The sequence below is a fragment of the Cyprinodon tularosa genome, unplaced genomic scaffold (genome assembly GCF_016077235.1).
Source record: "Cyprinodon tularosa strain WSP-4 unplaced genomic scaffold, ASM1607723v1 ctg1, whole genome shotgun sequence".
Lineage (NCBI taxonomy): Eukaryota > Metazoa > Chordata > Actinopteri > Cyprinodontiformes > Cyprinodontidae > Cyprinodon > Cyprinodon tularosa.
The window spans coordinates 2,267,074-2,285,031 of record NW_024037781.1 but is presented as its reverse complement, the minus strand read 5'-3'; the positions used below and the strand labels follow the sequence as shown (position 1 = coordinate 2,285,031).

The 17,958-nt window shown below is 41.0% G+C and overlaps 1 protein-coding gene across 2 annotated transcripts in view; it reads left to right on the top strand.

Moving 5' to 3' along the window:
• Positions 1–17,958, top strand: part of LOC119783697 (interleukin-1 receptor accessory protein-like 1) — a 399,178-nt gene that overhangs the window by 239,142 nt on the left and 142,078 nt on the right. For both annotated transcript variants that reach the window (XM_038285371.1, XM_038285439.1), the window contains exon 6: positions 516–590. In XM_038285371.1, the coding sequence (XP_038141299.1) occupies positions 516–590 (75 nt within the window). The remainder of the gene's footprint in view (positions 1–515; positions 591–17,958) is intronic.

Here is a 17,958-nt window from a genome sequence, read left to right as displayed (position 1 = left end):
TAACACAATCTTGTTGTAAATAAAAGGAATAAAAAAAAAACTCCCCACTCGGATTTAAGTGCCGGCTTTGTTTCTCTGCAGCTGTCTAATTATGCATTTGAAAAAGAAATGCTACTCTGATCCACTTCCTAAATTCTCCTGTATTATCGTTATATTTTGCCTAAATGTCTTCAGTCTAAGGCAGCAGGACAATTTTCGTAAATACAGCTCCATTTGTATTATATTCAAGTCCAGGCCTTAGCATCATCACTTACACAAGGCGCCAATTGAATTAGTGCTGAGTACTGCTGCTGCTCCTTTGGACTTTGATGTTTAATGCTTTGAATTGCTAATTCAGAATCCTCGTAATTTATCCCCTTTTGTCCGTCCACTGTTTAAATGTAATATTTTATTTGTTCTCCTTTTAATGCAGGCCCTTAATGTGGTCTTTTTTTTTTTTTATGAATCGTACTCCTACAGTCCACTGGGGAGAGTGATGAGGATTTTAATGCTCCATTCTGCTCGTCTTTTCACAGCTCCCTTTACAGACAAGCCGCCAAAAATCCTGTTTCCCACAGAGAGCCAAATGAGCATCATAGAGATGGCACTAGGTAAGGAAACATGTTGCATTCCCCACAGTGACTGCCTGTTTTTTGTTTGTCGCTGGAGCATGCATTATTTGACTGGTGGCATCCCAAAGCATTGCTTCACATTCCTAACTTAATCAAAGCGAGTTCTTCCAAAGTGGGTCCCGTTCTACTTTTGCGTGGCTTTGTTTTGAGATATGCAGACTATTTTATCCTAATTCTTTATTTATTTATTTTATTTCTCTACTGAGGTAATAAATGGTTAATTTTGAGAGACATGCTTCTGGCACGTGATTGTTAGAGATTCCTCACATCTATTGTAATTTCCCCTTTTTCAAATATTTTGGAAATCCCTGGTCTATTAAAGAAAAGTCTCGATATAATATAATTTAAAGTAATGTAAATCCCTTTACTGTCCCACGATTAGGAATTTCACTCTTTGCATTTGACCCATCCCCTTGGCGAACATACACTGCTAAAAAAAAATTAAAGGGACACTTTGTAATGAGAGTATAGCATGAAGTTAATTAAACTTCGGGCATAATGATTTGGTCAGGTAAGTAGCAGATGGGGTTGTTAATCAGTTTCAGCTGCTTTGGTGTAATTGAAATTAACCACAGGTGTACTAGAGGGGCAACAACGAGACGACCATCAAAACAGGAATGGTTTTACAGGTGGAGGCCACTGACATTTTTTCCCCCTCCTCATCTTTTCTGACTCTTTTTCGCCAACTTTGCATTTGGCAAGGGTCACTGTCACTACTGTTAGCATGAGGCGCTACCTGGACCCTACAGAGGTTACATAGACAGTCCAACTCCTCCAGGATGGCATATCAATACGTGCCATTGCCAGAAGGTTTGCCGTGTCTCCCAGCACAATCTCAAGAGCATGGAGGAGATTCCAGGAGACAAGCAGTTACTCCAGGAGAGCTGGACAGGGCCGTAGAAGGTCTACAACCCAATAAGCAGGATGGTATCTGCTCCTTTGTGCAAGGAGGAGCAGGAGGAGCACTGCCAGAGCCCTACAAAATGACCTCCAGCAGGCCACTGGTGTGAATGTCTCTGACCAAACAATCAGAAACAGACTTCAAGAGGGTGGCCTGAGGGCCCGACGTCCTCCAGTGGGCCCTGTGCTCACTGCCCGGCACCGTGGAGCTTGATTGGCATTTGCTACAGAACACCCTATTTGGCAAGTCCACCACTGGCGCCCTGTGCTTTTCATAGATGAGAGTAGGTTCACCCTGAGGACCTGTGACAGACGTGAAAGGGTCTGGAGAAGCCTTGGAGAATGTTATGCTGCCTGTAACATCGTTCAGCATGACCGGTTTGGTGGTGGGTCAGTGATGGTCTGGGGAGGCATATCCATGGAGAGACGCACAGACCTATACAGGCTAGACAACAGCACCCTGACTCCCATTAGGTATCGGGATGAAATCCTTGCACCCATTGTCACACCCTATGCTGGTGCAGAGGGTCCTGGGTTTCTCCGGGTGCATGACAATGCCCGGCCTCATGTGGCGAGAGTATGCAGGCAGTTCCTGGAGGATGAAGGAATTGATACCATTGATTGGCCCCCATGCTCGCCTGACCTAAATCCAATAGAACACCTCTGGGACATTATGTTTTAATCCATCCGACGCAGACAGGTTGCACCTCAGACTGTCCAGGAGCTCAGTGATGCCCTGGCCCAGATCTGGGACGAGATACCCCAGGACACCATTCATCGTCTCATCAGGAACATGCCCCGATCTTGTCAGGCATGCATACACGCACGTGGGGACCATTCAAATTACTGAATACCATTTTGAGTTGCTGCAATGAAATTTCAGCAAAATGGACTAGCCTGCTGCATATTTTTTTCATTGTAATTTTTGGGGTGTATTTGAATTCAGCCCTCTGTAGGTTGATAATTTTCATTTCCATCAAATGATGTGGCATCCTTTTGTTCCTAACACATCACCCAGTCCATATCAGTATAGATAAACAGCATGATTTTTTGCCTCATTGAGATCTGATGTGTTTTTTTTAAAGTGTTCCTTTAATTTTTTTGAGCAGTGTTTAAAAGTCTGAAATTTTAAAAGGATAAAAATAAGGTGGGAATAATTCTGCGGGACCCTGTAATTACAACACAAATATTTCTCATCATATGTTGGACATAATTGCCTCAAACTCAGCCTTGTAGGATGGGTGAACCTTTAATTGTTTGGAAGCAATGCTTTTTCTTGATCTGACTCAATTACCAAGCCATATTGTCATTTAATAAATTCAGTTTTTCTTGTCGTGCTGCGCAGATGTAGATTAAAGGAACCATGCAGAGCTCCGCTGAAGGTTTTCAATTAGTTTGCTTTACTTCTTTGCTCTTTGTGAATAGACCTTGAGTGCTCGCAGGAGTTATTGGGAGAAAAAGCTGCATGAGTCATCTATCACATCTGGTTATGAAAAACAGTGATTCAGAGCTTATAAGTGCAATATCTGTTGTGTTCTTCTTCGGTGTACCTCTCTTTTTACTGTTTTATACCTCCTTCATGTGGCTATGTAATCCTCAAGCTGATAATATAAGCAATATTTTAAGTGATTACCTTCAGCGCCTCCTCATGTGGCTGTCTTGGTGCTCCAGTATGTGCTCGTCATTTGCCTCACCAGCTCCTCGTACAGCAGGGGCTCATGGGGGAATCCAAGCTTTGTGCCTTATTGGACCGAAGCACAGCTGTTGCAGGATGGGAAAATGGGTCATGATGGAGGCTTCCTTTGAAGTAAATTTGTCACGGGCTATGAACACAACGGGCTCGTGGAGGTAAAAGGTGGCAATCAGAAAATAGGCGCAAATCATTGTAGCTTTTAACTGATGATGGATAAAAGCCTCTCTGGCTGTTTTCATCTGATTAAGTTTTCATAGAGGGATGATGGGGATTTTCAAACTCCATTACCTTATAGCTGTGATAACAGGCTATAATACATGAAAGACATATGCTGTTTTTACACAGCTTTTGTTATTTGTTTAATATAGATGTTTTTGATGACTAGTTTCTTAATTCTTTGCCAGTAGGAATGCTATTTTCCTGTGTATGTCCTTTTTGACAGACTTCCTATAAGTTAAGGATCAATAATTGAGTCCAAAAGCTTGAAATAATTTGGATTTCCTTCCATCCAAACATGGTCAGATTTGTGCAAAATGTCCCAAATATATGCACACACAGTCCACTAACTCACTAGGGCCTTGCTCTGTCAATTTGTGACAAATACTATTAATTCATGATAGAGAATCATCATAGATCATCATCATAGAGACAAATGAGCGGGGGCTGTTGACGTTGAAGAATCTGAACTTTTATGTAAAAGCACATTGCTGGAAACCAATCACCCCTTGCTCACACTGGCTCCGGTGCGGTTACCGAGCTGACGGAGACGGCAACTCCGGCACACCCCCTCTCACACGCCCTTTTGACTACGGTGCAGTGCGGCTCTGCGGCTCCGGCAACAGGTCCGGAGATTTAACTCGCAAGAACAGAAGTTCACTTGAGTTCACGTAACTTCACGCGATAACACGGCCCAAATAAGGATATTTGCGAGAGCTTGTTGCGGAGGGCTCCGGCACGCCGCAAGGATAGCTTTCTTGCGGAATTTTCTGCAGCGCCGGAGTGTCTCGGTAACCGCAGCCGGACAGCTCAGCAGCCGGTGAGAGAGGTTTACGTCTTTTTAATGACTTGGAATCACTGCGGCGCCGCACCCACCGCACCACAACAGTAAGACCGGAGTCGGTGTGAGCCTGGGGTCAGGGACTGGTTGTGGTTGTGACGTAGGTTGTGCAGCTTTTCTTCCAGTCACAATGGAATATAGATATAATAATTGTGTGTCAACATGAAATTATGTTGACACAATAAAATAAGGGATGCCCTTCATGCATTTTTAGGTTGCTTTTTAAAAAGCCATTTTGATTTACCTCCAGCACAGACCCTGGCCAGCGGCGTCCTCTTCCCAGCACTGGTGCTCTCTGCCTGGCTAGATATAAGGAAGTAACACAACAGTCATACAGATGCAGCTCTGCTGGATCAAAGTGGATACTTTTTTAGTGATTTTCGGGTTTTTTCAAAAACAAATGGTCTTCTCAAGCCAATTCAAAGGTTGTGCATGGAGAACATTTCATCGGACACTGCAACTTGAAAATTCCATGTGTACAAATGCATTCTTTCCTTCCTGCTTCCCCTCCTCTCTCATGTTTCTCATCCTTTCTTTCCTTGTATCCTTTAATCTTTCCTTAATTTTTTTTTCCTTTAGTTTTTGGTTCTTCTAACATTTGTTGAATATTCCTTTGTTCCAAATTACATATTTAATTACTGAAGATACTGCCGAAACTCTGAGGCAAGCTTAGGGATTGTTTTTTTTTGTTTTTTGTTGTTAAAATGCAAAGAACTATGGGAAACTAAGTCTGAAAAGTCTAGAAAGTTAATAAAATGTATAGGAACCTTGGTCTAATAGAACACGTCCACTGTCAATGCGTTTATACGCAGCATGCTAGTTGCAGCTATTACTATTTCGCTCAACCATTAAGCTTTTTTTTTTTCTGTGTTTTAGGTTTCTTTTTTTTTATTAATAATCAGATAGCAAAAAATGTTTTAAACCAAGTGAAATTAAAACTACTCAATTTGAAGAGTCGTGGATATATTCACAGACTAAAATGCAAATGTTTACAATATTGGCATATTTACTCCTCTGACTGGGTTGCTCTTTCAGCTAGTGGCGTTTTCTTAGATTGTCTATAATTCATTCAACAATAAATCGATTGCTGAAATAGTTGATAGTTATTTCAATAATAGATTACTCAGATTAATTACATTTTCTTTATGACATTGTAGGCACAGATGTGAGTTAACTATTTAGGACATGGAGATGAGAAGGGAGGCGAGAAAGCAAATGTTAAGCAGTATTTTTATTTAGGCTTGTTGTAGAAGAAGGGAAAGACTAGATACATTTATACATGTGGAGGCAATTAATCAGCACACATCGTTCCTCCTTGCCTCCTTCCCGTTTTTCTCACTTCAAATTGATCAAATTTAAAATCCATGATTAAAACATGTTGTTTGAATGTTCTGTTCAGCCCTTGGTGGGTGAGCTTTCCTCTGCTTTCTCAGTGGGACCAATCAGATCCAGTCAGAGTCTGTAATTCTGCCTGACACTTCACTTCTCCCTGCCTTCATTCTGTCACTAGCACATGCAGAATAATTGACTGCAGAATCACTGCAGTGCGAGTCGGCTCCAACAAAACTACTAACATGTATGATTTGCAATCTCTGAACACAAAGACAGCGGGGTGATTAATTACTTAATTGTGGAGGTTTGTGCTGTTTTCTCCTCTTAAGCAAATTTAACAGACAATTTTCACTTAAATCATTTGTTGTATCACTCTGTGCAGACCTAAGATGGGGAAATATGCCTAGCTCAAACTGTCCAATACTCAGTTTAATTGGATGCTTGGCTGGGATTTTGATATTATTATTGAAGTGTTTGTCCTTCCCTTGAATGTACGACTTCATCCCCCCTTAAACATGACACAGCAGACAATTTTTCTGCATTCTCTGTAGGCACCAAACAAGGTGACAGACACTGCATGTGCAAATTTCTTCCCAAATCTGTTTCTAAATTTGAGCTTCACCTCCTTCGGGTATTGTGCTGAATCATCAAGCCGTGGTATTCATGCATCTCATGGGTTGTTTTGTTTCTAAGTAATTAAATTGATTTAATCTCTTCACCCCCCCACCCCCTCCAAAAAAAAAAAGAAAAAAAACACCTTGTCTTTTTGTATCTCAGCTGGAGGATTTGCTTTGTTTCCCACAGTGATTTTGTGGAAGTCCTCAGGGAGTTGGGGTGAATTTGTAGTTTTTAGTCGACAACGGGCAACAACTCATCCTTAAATCTTTGGAAAAATGGCAAAAAAGGATTGAAGGTCAAGGATGCATCATGTGACATTTCAGTTTTTTGCTCTTTTTTTCTAAGCTTTGCATCAGCATTGCTTTTAAAAGGCTAATACTGTGTTTAAGTAAGCTTTTCACTAAGGTTAACAGAATATAAAGATTAATTACATACAGACTGATGGTTTGAAGCCTTTCTTTCTTTCAGTTGTTTTTTTTTTTCACTTACAGGTAATAAAAAATACCACATTTGAGGTTTGAATATTGTATCAGAGAATGTTTTAAGGTTGTTAGTTTGAAAATGACCTTTTAATCTGTTACTGAGCTCATTTATTTATTTAGTTCTTCATCAAAATATACCCATATGTTGACGTCTAATCTAAGGTTCTCTTGTAAAAGATGAGATTTTATTGCTTTTATTGCATATAAGCAGCTAAAGATATCTTTATTCTACATATTTGGCTAATCATATACGTTTTCTAGCTGAATAAACATTTTTAAGAGGCTACCTGCTTAAAAACTAGATTCTTCCTCTTTAGCTAAAAGAGCTGTTAGCAAGTGTCTGTCATCACTCGGAGGAGTTTTCCCTGTTTGTCATCATCAGCTGTGAGATGTTTCAGAGGTTTTCCTGCATGTTTGGCCTGTTTCAAGTCACCCCATAGCTTGCGGGTGAAATTGTGATTTGGGCTTGGATCTTATTCTTCAAATCCTTGGTGGAATTACTGGTGTGTTATCTTTAATTCCCATTTCCCAGTATTCAGTTCTGTTTCAATTTTCCTTGTTGCAGAAGTTCCACATTTTCCTCAATCTTTTGATAAACAATAGAACTTATGATGGATTCTATAGACGTTAGCTGACCAGGTCCTGTGGGACCATAGACTCCTCAGTCTAGCTCTGTGCTTCACGCTTGGCTTTTGTGAGTTTATTTTCCTGAAATGCTGTATTAAGTTTACGTCAAACATATCCTATGATATACTTGCTCAATAATCAATTCAGACTAATTAGTCTAAAAAGAATATTTCACATGTGTATGCGATAAAAGGCCTTTAAGTTTTCCTTAGAAAGTAACAATTCCCTCTTTCCACAGTCTCCCATGAAATATAAGATTGTGCATAATCATGTTAATTGTCAGACACAACATTTTCAACATTATCAAGAGTAAATTGCATGCTCACCATCTTTTGAAAACATTTTTTTTTTTTGAGACCCCTCTTTTTCTAGAATTGGGAAAGACAATTATATTACCACTTATGGTTATTGGGAAAATTCTATTTCTAACAGTTTTGATTCATGGTACATTGTTTACAAAGTCAGAAGGGATTCCTGCTTTTCCCCACTGTTAATTTCACAAAAGTGCCAATGAATAGCATTAATGTACCTTTAGACATAAAAAAATAGTTAAAGTGTTTGTTTTTCAGTTCTAAAAAATGCGTTACTAAATGTATTTTGTGAATCTTTTGTTTTTATGGATGAAATTCGTGCTTTGGGGGCTTTGATGAAACGATTTGCGGTCGCATATAAAAAATGATCAAAAATCTTTGTTAAAGAATGTTTAAAAAATATCACAAATTTGGTGATCTACATCACCAACATTTTTTTGAATCTAGTTAAAATAAGCAAGTTAAAAAATCTTATTTTACTTCATGTATCCTCGCAGCAAATTAAACTTCACACCACCAGAGTAAGGGAATCCTATAGATAAATGCAAAAGGTGTTTATCCACTTAAGTAAAATGTAGCTTATACAATGGTGAAAAGGTTTGTTTGACAAAAAACATAATCAGTTTGATTTTTTTTCTCTATACTAATAATGTTTATGAAAAAAATTCCAATGTAACACATGCATAATGCTGTTCTTAAGCACAGAAAAACCCCTTGCGAATGAAGCCATCACTACACCTAGCCATAAATACCTTACCTAACCTATGATATGCATTCATCTTCTATGGTGCAGAATAGGCTCCTTTAGTTGTTCAGGCATGATTTTGTCGGCCCACCAAAAGCCGTACTTTTAGTTTCACATTCAAAAGAGAAACTGTAACGCCTCAGTAACACCTTTCCCTAATCTCACGCACATTAACTCTCACGTACACGGCAGCCTTTACTCTAAATGTCACAGCCTCGGCAAAGCGCTCCATCGATGCCAAAGGTTCAGGGGCCCCAGGATCAATATTACATCATTTCTCTCAATTAGGATATATTTATTCCCCTCAAGTTATTATACATTTGTGAGTGATCCTATCTGCATTCCTGGCAGGTCTCCAGGAGAATGGAGGCCCTGCAGGATGGAAAAGACAGTGTGTGATAAACATGAAGGGAGAATGAGTAAAAAAGAATAAGAGAGAACCAAAGGTTGGATGAGTTTGTGGAAAGAGTCAGAAAAAGTGAGCAAATTCATTTAAGATTCACAGAGGGAATGAAATATGATGGTGTCATACCTTAGGTTATTACAGATGAAAGTGGTTACAAGACAGCACACTGTCCCAAAGGGTTAATATGCCCTGCAATGTGGAGGTATAAATTGTGACTGTCATATTATAAAGTGGTGGGCTCCCAGGCAAAGAGGGGGAGGGGGCTCTGAGCCAAAGGATGCTTCCATTAGTGTTTTACATAAGCGTGATAATGAGAGGGACCGTCACAAGAGCTGGTCGCCCATCGGACCGAGGGAGCCTAATTTCATTCTGCCATCGAGGTAATGCGCCCGAGCGTGACCACACAGCTCGGACTTTGTTCACGTTTCAGGTCGTTGCTGACCTCAAAAGTCGAGCCATTTCTTTACAATCCCAGCGCAGTGCTCCGCTTACTGACGGCAGCAAACGTAGGAGGAAAAATTGCTGAAGGCATTGGCTTCCCTTGCCAAAAATAGCACAAAGAAATGGCAAAGACGGTCAAGTTAAGATGCGCTGGCCTTTGTCCGAGGCAGTCCTGTCTGCTTTCTTTGGGTACAGCTATTAATCATAAACTGAGCTTTGGCATTATGCTCGTAGAAAGTCTGGGTTTTAATGGCTTAATTGTTTTTGCATTACACCTGGCTTTCTACACAGGAGAGCAAACTCACTAAAGTTTTTATACTTAAAAAAAAATCAGTAAAAAACATTTCAATTCAGCAAAGTACAAGTGATCAAATATAATCAGTGTTGCCACAGTTACTTTGAAACAGTAATCCGACTACTGACTACTGACTACCTCTTTAAAAAGTAACTTAGTTAAGTTACTGATTACTTGCTTTTAAAAGTAACTAAATGAGATTACTTTTAGTTACTTTCAGCAGATCCCCGGCCCAGCCCTATAACATGAAAATGACCACCAGTTCTGCCAATACTCACTTTATTGACTCCAACATTTGCAAACATTTTCTGGAAATAGGCTTACTTGTTTTTTAAATGAAGAATAAATAAAAGACAGTCTTTCTTGACTTTACTTAAAATATCTTTTTCAAAAAACTCTTACAAATAAAAGTAGTACATAGGCTTAATATCCCCCCCTCCTTCAGGATAAATGAATGAACATGTAGGTGTAACGCTTGTTAAAGGCTAATGACAAGGAACTGACTATATAGATGTAGAAAGATGTTACCAGAAGAGGGTTCGTTGAGGAGCCCGAGGTGTGAATAATCACAGAGACAAAAATAAGGTTTAACTAGTTTTGTATTAAAGTGGCCAAGACACACACAAAAAAAAAAACAACAAACACACAAACATTAATAACAAAACAGTTTTTGATTAATTGTCCCCAAGGTTCAGTTAGGTTAGATTGTTAGTCCATACGCTATGGTAATCCAGGGTTGGGAAGAGAATAGTTTTTATCCTTATAGGAAAGAAGAGTCTGTATCCTACCGCACAGGTAGAGGTCTTAGCTCGCCATCTTCAGTTGAATTAGAAGAAAAAAAAGTTGTTGTGAACCAGATTGTAGTGAGGGTGATGTCCTTTTTCTGGCATAAAAAAAAAACCTGACCGTTGAAGGGATGACAAGTTGATCTCCGTCTGTGTAGTGGTATTAATGAAAGACAACATGAGCGGTTTGGCCCAAGTTGTGAGAGAGAAGCGAGTCCAAAAGACAGCTTATAATATTAGATCTTTAGGAAGATCCAGTAGCTTTTTTTTTTTGAAACGGGGACCCCAAAAACAGAGCATGAAAAACACCCAAAGGGGGGGGTTTGGATGGAAGGGGGGGGTGGGGGCCATTTCTGCCCTCCGCGGGTTTTAAATTTAGAGTTGGGGGGTGAGGGTCGCACAGGGCGTGGCCCGCCCCCAAAATTAAAAGGACTTAGGGTGAGGGTAACGTTCCCCCCCCTAAAATCATTTTGGGCCCTGTAATGCAGGGGGTGCGGCGACGGCTTGTTTACTGGAAAGGGGAAGGTTGGGACCCCCCCCCAATTTCAACAACAAAATTTAAAAGGGGCGGGGGGGCTTAGCCCAATGGAAAAAAGTTTTGGATACTTTGGAGAAAGGGGGGGGGGGCCCAGCCGGGGGGGGATATTGGAACCGCCCCAGGAGGGACGGGGGGTGTTGGGGATAGGCCCGATGGCCTGGGTGGTTGGGGCCCCGGGGGGAAGGGGACAATTCAAGTCAGAGGGTGAGTCAGATTCAGAGAAAATTTGGTGACGGGGTCGGGGGAAAGTTTTCCGGACCCCCCCCAAAGAGGAGCGCTTTTCTTCAGGTCCGGGGTTTACCCAGCGGGGTCTTAAGTCTAAGGGGGGTATTTAAAAGTTTCAGCTAAGGGGGTAAATTTGGGTTTTTTTGGAAAAACGATTTTGGTTCCGGGTTCACTCCCCAAAAACCCCCGAGGCCCCATTTTCCATCGAGGTTCTTCATTTCCGGGAAAGACTGGGTTGTGGCCGGCGGGAAACCACAGCTAAACTCACCCGGGAATGAGCAGAAGTGGGAAAATTTCGATTATTTTTTGTGAACCCTGACTGGTTTTTGGAGTTGGGAGGGGGTTTAACGGGAAAATCAGTTCTTCTTCCGAAAGGATATTTCACCCCCCCCCAAATCATTCGGGAAAGGATTGGAGGTGTGTTTTTCTAAACTTTAGGGAATGTGTACTTTCTGTTTAAATTTTTTTGGCGGGGGGGTTTGAGAAAAAGGGAACCACGGGGTTGGTTTAATAGAAAGGGTCTCGAGGGAGTTTTTGGGTTACGGCAGGCCCTTTTTGGGTTTTTTTGGCTTCACGGGGGTTTTAGACGGGAAATTGGCCTGGGTCTTTTGAGGGGACTTTTGTACACATCGGGGTCCCACCGATCAGAAATTTTTGTGTTTTCCCCTTATTCTAACTTTTCCACCAGCACACAAATTCTCCCCCGGGACAACTCGGGAAGGAGTGAGTTCTTTTTCAAAAGGGTTTTGTTTTTCAGCATCAGTTCTCAGGGGGTTCTAAATTTGGCCAATTTGGTACCCTTTTTCTTCGAGGTGGGCTTTCAGCTTTTTAAATTTGTTGAGATTTGAGAGGAGTGCTTTTTTTTCCCCCCCCAATGGCAGTCCAAAAGCGAGATCTTTGGGAGGCGTGGGCTGACTTCCAAACATAAGCTCAAAAGGGGGGGGAAATTCCTGGGGGCCCACCCGCCTAGGGTTTAACGGGTTGTACGCTTGCCCAGTGGTTTTACAAAAATCTCCAGGGGTTTGGTTGGGTGATCATTAAAATTTCCCCCAATTTGCCCAAAAGGGTGGGTTTTAAAACCGTTTCTCCCTTGGATTCCCCCCCGAGGATGGTTAGGGGGTGGTAGGGATTTTTGTGATTTTGCCATTGCCCCAGATTTTCTTTGAAAATTAGGTTTCCCCAAAATGGCCCTTTGGGTTTAACTTTGGAGCTTCTCGGGATCCCGAAAATTTTCCCGGGGAAGTTTTTCCACTTTAAGAATTTTGCTCCCGGGTCTTCGTTTTTTGGGTTTTTGGGGGGGGAAAACAGGCGGCTACTTTGTGAAGTGGGTCAGTTATCACGAGTATGTTTTTTGAAATTGTTTCCAGATGGTTCCAAGAAAAGAAACCCAAATGTACAGTTCCAAAGGTTTCGGGTTTTTTTTGATTTTTCCCAGGGGCTGCTTTGTTTGGTTTTTCCCGGGTGGGGAAAATTTTTCTTTCAAGTTCTTTTTTTTGTTGTGGACATCTGCGACTTTTACGTAGGGAAAATTTAAAACCCGGGGGGATTTTTGGGCAAGGTCAAGCTTTTTCCCCAATTTCCCCAAGTGTCCCTTTGATTTTGCAGGGGGTTAAAATGTTAGGGGCGACATTTTTCAGGTAGACAAGCGGGTTGTGGTTTATTTCCCAATTTCTGCTTCCCCGTACAAAAAACTTGTTTTGGGGGAGCCAGTTTTTTTTTTGGGTTCTCCCCAGGGGGAAAAGGAAAAGTTGGAAAGTTGTTCCCTCAGAAAAGAAAGGGGGAACTTTCTCCCCTTTTTCCAACTTTTAAAAACCCAACTTTGCTTTTTAGGGAGGGGGGATCGGTGTTGCTGTTTGGGGGCTGCAATTTATCAGGAAAAGGAATGCAGGTATTTTTTCGGGGGGGGGGAAAAAATTGTATGCCCTCAACAAAACTTTTCCTCCAAAACTTCACATTTTTAAACAAATTTCCCCTTCCCAATTAAACCCTTTTACCCCCAGCTTTCGGGTCCACAAATTTTACATACTTTTTTTCCCCTATAACCTTTAAATTTTGGGTATTTTAACCCAAAAACCCCAAAACGCTTTTTTTATTACTAAACCCTCATGGGGGGCCCCCAAAACCATTTACATATTTTCCTCTCAAAAAATTTTAAAATAAACCAAACCACCACCTCTTCCTCCACCTTTGAGAGGTTAAAGGAAAATTTGTAGTTCCCCAAATTACTTTTTGGACACTTAAAATTCCTTCAAATTATCTTTTTAAACTTTTCCCTCCCCCCAAAATTCAATTGGGAATTCCACAACATTACCAACCCAAAAACCCTCTCCAAACAACCAAACTTTTCTTCCTCGTTGTTTTTGGTTATCAACCCCCAATTTTCCCACCTCCCCCCCCTTTTAAAAATTACAAACCCCTAAACCCCAAACAAACCTAAAAAAACCCGGCCTTTAATGAGTTTTTTTTATTCTCAAAACATCTTTAACCCCCCCAAACCCTCTTTTTTTCCCAAAAATTTTTAATTTTAAACCCAATTTTTTCTTTTTTCCCCCTTTTTTGGAAAAGTTTGAGGTAAAAACCCCTTTTAATTTAAAATAATATTAAAAAAATTTTCACAAACCGCCTGGTTAATTAACCCAAAAACCCCCAATTTTTAAAAAACCCCTTAATTTTCCCCCTTATTTTCCCAAAATTTTTAAACAATTTTTTTTCTTCCCCAATTTTCAATTTCCCCAAAACAATTTAATAACCCCACAAATCCCAAAAAACCACCCCTTTTTCCCCCCCAACCCCTTCCCCCAAAAAACCCTTTTAACCCCCAAAATTACCCTCATTTAAAGGGTTTCTTCTTAAAACCTTCCCCCCAACCCCCCCATTTAAAAATCTTAAAAAAACATCCAAAATTTCCCCTTTTTACTTTTTTAAAACCCCAAAACCCTTTAAAAACCCCATTTTCTCCGGGGAAAGGGTTAAAATCCCAAACTAAAAACCCAACCTTTCAAATCTTTTTCTTCCATTATTTGAAGACCCCCCAACTTTCCCAAACCCCTAACAAAAAACCCCCCTTTTACCAAACACCAAAATTTCTTTATTTTTCCAAAATCCCTTTGATTTTGGGATTTTAAAAAACCCCTTTCTTTTCCTATAAAAATCTACCCCCTTCTTTTTCCCCCAAACATCCCCCCAAAAAGGTATTATTCCCCCCAAAACCCCCCAAAAAACCCCAAACCCTTTAAAAATTTTATTAACATTTTCCCAAATTTTTAAAAAAACCCCCTTAAAATTTTTCCCATTTATCTTCCCCTTTATAATCCCCCCCCCCAAAATAAGGTAAGGGGCCCCCCAAAATTTCCCCAAATCTTTTTCCCCCCCTTAAATAAAACTTTTTTTTTTCCACCCCCCGGGAGATGGGGTAAAAATTCCAACAAAAATTTAGCACTTTTTTACTTTATAATTTTCTTCTTGTTAAAAAAACACAACCTTTCTTGGTAAATTTATTTTTCACCAAACCCTTTTTAAATACAACCACAAGGGAGGGAAAAACTTGGTCAATAAATTTTGAGGAAAGGGAGTTGGAGGTTGGAGGGGGAAAATTTCCCCCAGGGAAAATGACTGGCCCCACCCCACCCCCCGGGCGGGAGGGAGAAAAAAAATTGTTGGATGCGGGGTTTAACGCCCCAAAATTCTCCCCTTGAAAAACCGGGAAAAGGATGGTTTATAGAAACCAGGGACAATGGTTTTTTCCAGCTGCGAAACCCCCACTGTGGGACTGTTGGCTGTGGGTTTTTAAAATCCCCAATGGGGGATCTTTCCAGTGGAAAGCTTCTGGGTTTGCTTTGGATCTTCAGCCAGCTCTATGCCCATATGGTACGGGTTTGGGGGAAATTCGGATTTCTTTGTTTCAGAGTTTTTCTCATACACCCTTTCCAGGGGGTCCCGGTGGCCCAAAATGGGGGACGGAGGGGCTGTGATGATCAAAGCCCGGGTTTACCCCCCAATGCCAGGTGTTAAATTTCCCACTGACTGTCCCGGGGAACTAGCGGGAAAGGTAATGTCCAACCCCAAAAAAACCAAAAGTAGGGCACAGCTTGCCCTTTTTTGCCCCTTTTTTCCCCACCCCCCGGGCAGGTTTTTTGGGGCTTGATCTCGGGGGGTCGGCAAAAAATGTTTTTATAGAAGGAGTAAAATTTGGGACAGGGGTTTAACCTGGGACCCGGGTTTGCCCAAAAAAACCCAATAAAAGTTTGACCCCTTTTTATTTTGCCCCTGTCCTATACTTTTTGTTCTTTTAAAAAAAAAAAAAAAAAAAAAAAAAAAAAATCCTTTTTTTTAAAAAAAAAAAAAAAAAAAAAAAAAAAAAAAAAAAAAAAAAAAAAAAAAAAAAAAAAAAAAAAAAAAAAAAAAAAAAAAAAAAAAAGGGGGGGGTTTCGGGGGGTTTTTAAAACTTTTGTTTTTGGGGGGACAAATTTCATTTAGCACCCTTCCCCCTGTCCCCCCGAAAAAAGAAGCTGCTTTATTTTAATTTTTTGGAGTTTTTTGGCCCCTTTGCTTGCTGTTCTGTTTCAGCTTCGGCGCTTTTGTTAAAACAAGGTGGGGTTGGCTAAAATTTTTGGAAAGCGGCAGGAAAAATATGCCCAAATCTTCGCCGCACTTGAAGAAAAAACCCAAGGTTGGGCCTGGTGGAGACATTGACTTTTGGCTTTAACTTACTCTGCCGGGGGAAAATCGGGTTTGGCAGGGGCCCGGGAAAATTTTCTTCCACCCAAAAACCCGACATCTGATTTTGCATTTTTCCCATTTTTTTTTTTTTCATTTTAAATAAATTTGGCGCTGGTGCCCGTGCGCCCCACAGAACGGGGGGGTTTGCCACTTGGGGGATGGGGGTTGGGGACGATTTTTTCCCGGGGAAATGTTTAATTTTGTTTCTTTTTAAAGGACTTTTTTTGGGCCCCCAACCTCCCCTGTCCTCTTCGGTCCGGGGGGAGCGGAAAAACAAAAGTTGGGAAAAGGTAGGGGGGATTTTTCTTTTTTTTGCTCAAGCTGTAATTTTGTAATGACAACTTTTTGCCCCAGCATCCTCTGCAGAACTTTTTTCAATAGATGTTGTCTTTGCCCTCTTGAGGGATTCCCCCCCCCGCTTCAAAACTGTGCTCAGTGTCAGTTGCAGTCTTTCCCGGGGAAGGAAGCCCCCTCGTTTCTCCGGGGGCCCTTAAAAGAGTGGTTTAGGAAATGAGCGAAGGTTTTTCTCCTTTCCTGGCAGGGGGAAAAAGGGGTGGGTCGAGCAGGGGGGGTTGAACTTTAGGGGGAAATTTTGGTAAAGGTTGGGCCCCAAGTTTTTTTTAAAAAAGGTCGGAAGGCTGGGGGGGAGCGGCTTTCTAAAATGCGCCCTTGAAACCCTTTGCAGGGGGGCGGACAAGGTAGGGCCCAGCTCCCAGATTTCCCTTTTTTATGGGAACCCCCAAGGGATTTTTAATTCCCTCTTACTTGGTTTAGGAACCCTTTCCCAGAAAATTTTTCTTTAGGCGCGTGGGGCAAGGTTTTGGGGGGCTAATGTGTCCTTTTCTCAAAATGTGCTCCACGCCCAACCCTCTTTTTCTTTTTTTGGGGGATTAAGTCGTGTCCGAAAGAAAAATCGCTGCCCTGGATTGGCAGTTTGTATTGATTTGGGGGAGGGTCTCCCTGTTTGGGCCCCAGGGGAAAAGAAATTAAACCCACCCGCCTTGGAGAAGTTGGGGCCCTTTCGAGACAAAAGGGGTTTTGAAACCCCTGACGGGTTTCCTGTTCCCCTTCTCCAGACATAACTTAGTCTCTTGTTCCCCTAAATCTTCATAATCATAAATCTTTTCCCCTTTCCGATTTTCTCCCCGATGTTCCATTTTTTTTTTTGATCCATTACCCCCTTTAAATTAACTTTTTCAAAGGGTTTTCCCACATGGGGTAAGCAAGCTTTTTTGGCCCCAGGGGGTTTAAATCAGGGGGGAAAAAGGTTTCAGGGGGGGGGCGGGAAAGGGAAGGGAGGAGAAACCCCCCTGGGGGGCGGGGTGGGTTTTTTAAAGTTCATCCGCAAGTATTTTTTATTTCACGACAAAACCAGACTTGTTTCTTTTGGATTCAAAATTTTTAGGGCAAAAGGGGGTTTTAAAATTTTTAAAAAAGCTGCGAAATGTTCATTTTCCAAAAATGGGGTTTTTTTTGAAAAAAAGAATTTTCAGAATCTGAAACATTTAAATCCCCATTTTTAAATCCCCATAAGTTCGCAAAAATTAAAATCAATCTTCATCTCCCTTGAGTGTTAGTCACCCCCGGGTTTTAGAAAAAAACACAAGGGGAAAAACCTAAACCCCGTTTTTTAAATAAAATTTCCAAATTTCGGGACATTCTGTTTGCAAGTTTAGTAAAAAAAACAAAAAAAAAAAAATCTCAGTAAAATTCAAATAAATTTTTCCCCACATCAGGCTCCGGGCTAGCTCGAAAAATTTGAAAACGCTTTTTTTAAAGGCAAATGACGAAAAAAACGGGATATATAGATGTAAAAAAGATGTTACCAGAAAGGGGTTGTTGAGGACCCCCGGGGTTTGGGGGAATTTAATACAGAGACAAAAAAAAGGTTTAACTATTTTTTGAAATTAAAAGGGGCCCAAAAGGACCAACAAAAAAAAAAAAACAAACAAACCCCACAAACATTAATAAAAAACAGTTTTTTTTAAATTTTGCCCCCAAAGGTTCAGTTGGGTTTGATTGTTGGGTTCCATACGCAAAGGTAACCCAAAGGGGTTGGGGAAAAGAATAGTTTTTTTCCTTATGGGAAAAGGGAAAGGTCTGTTTTTTCCTACCGCCGGGTAGAGGTTTTTTAAAAGCTCGCCTTTTTCAGTTAAATTTAGAAAAAAAAAAA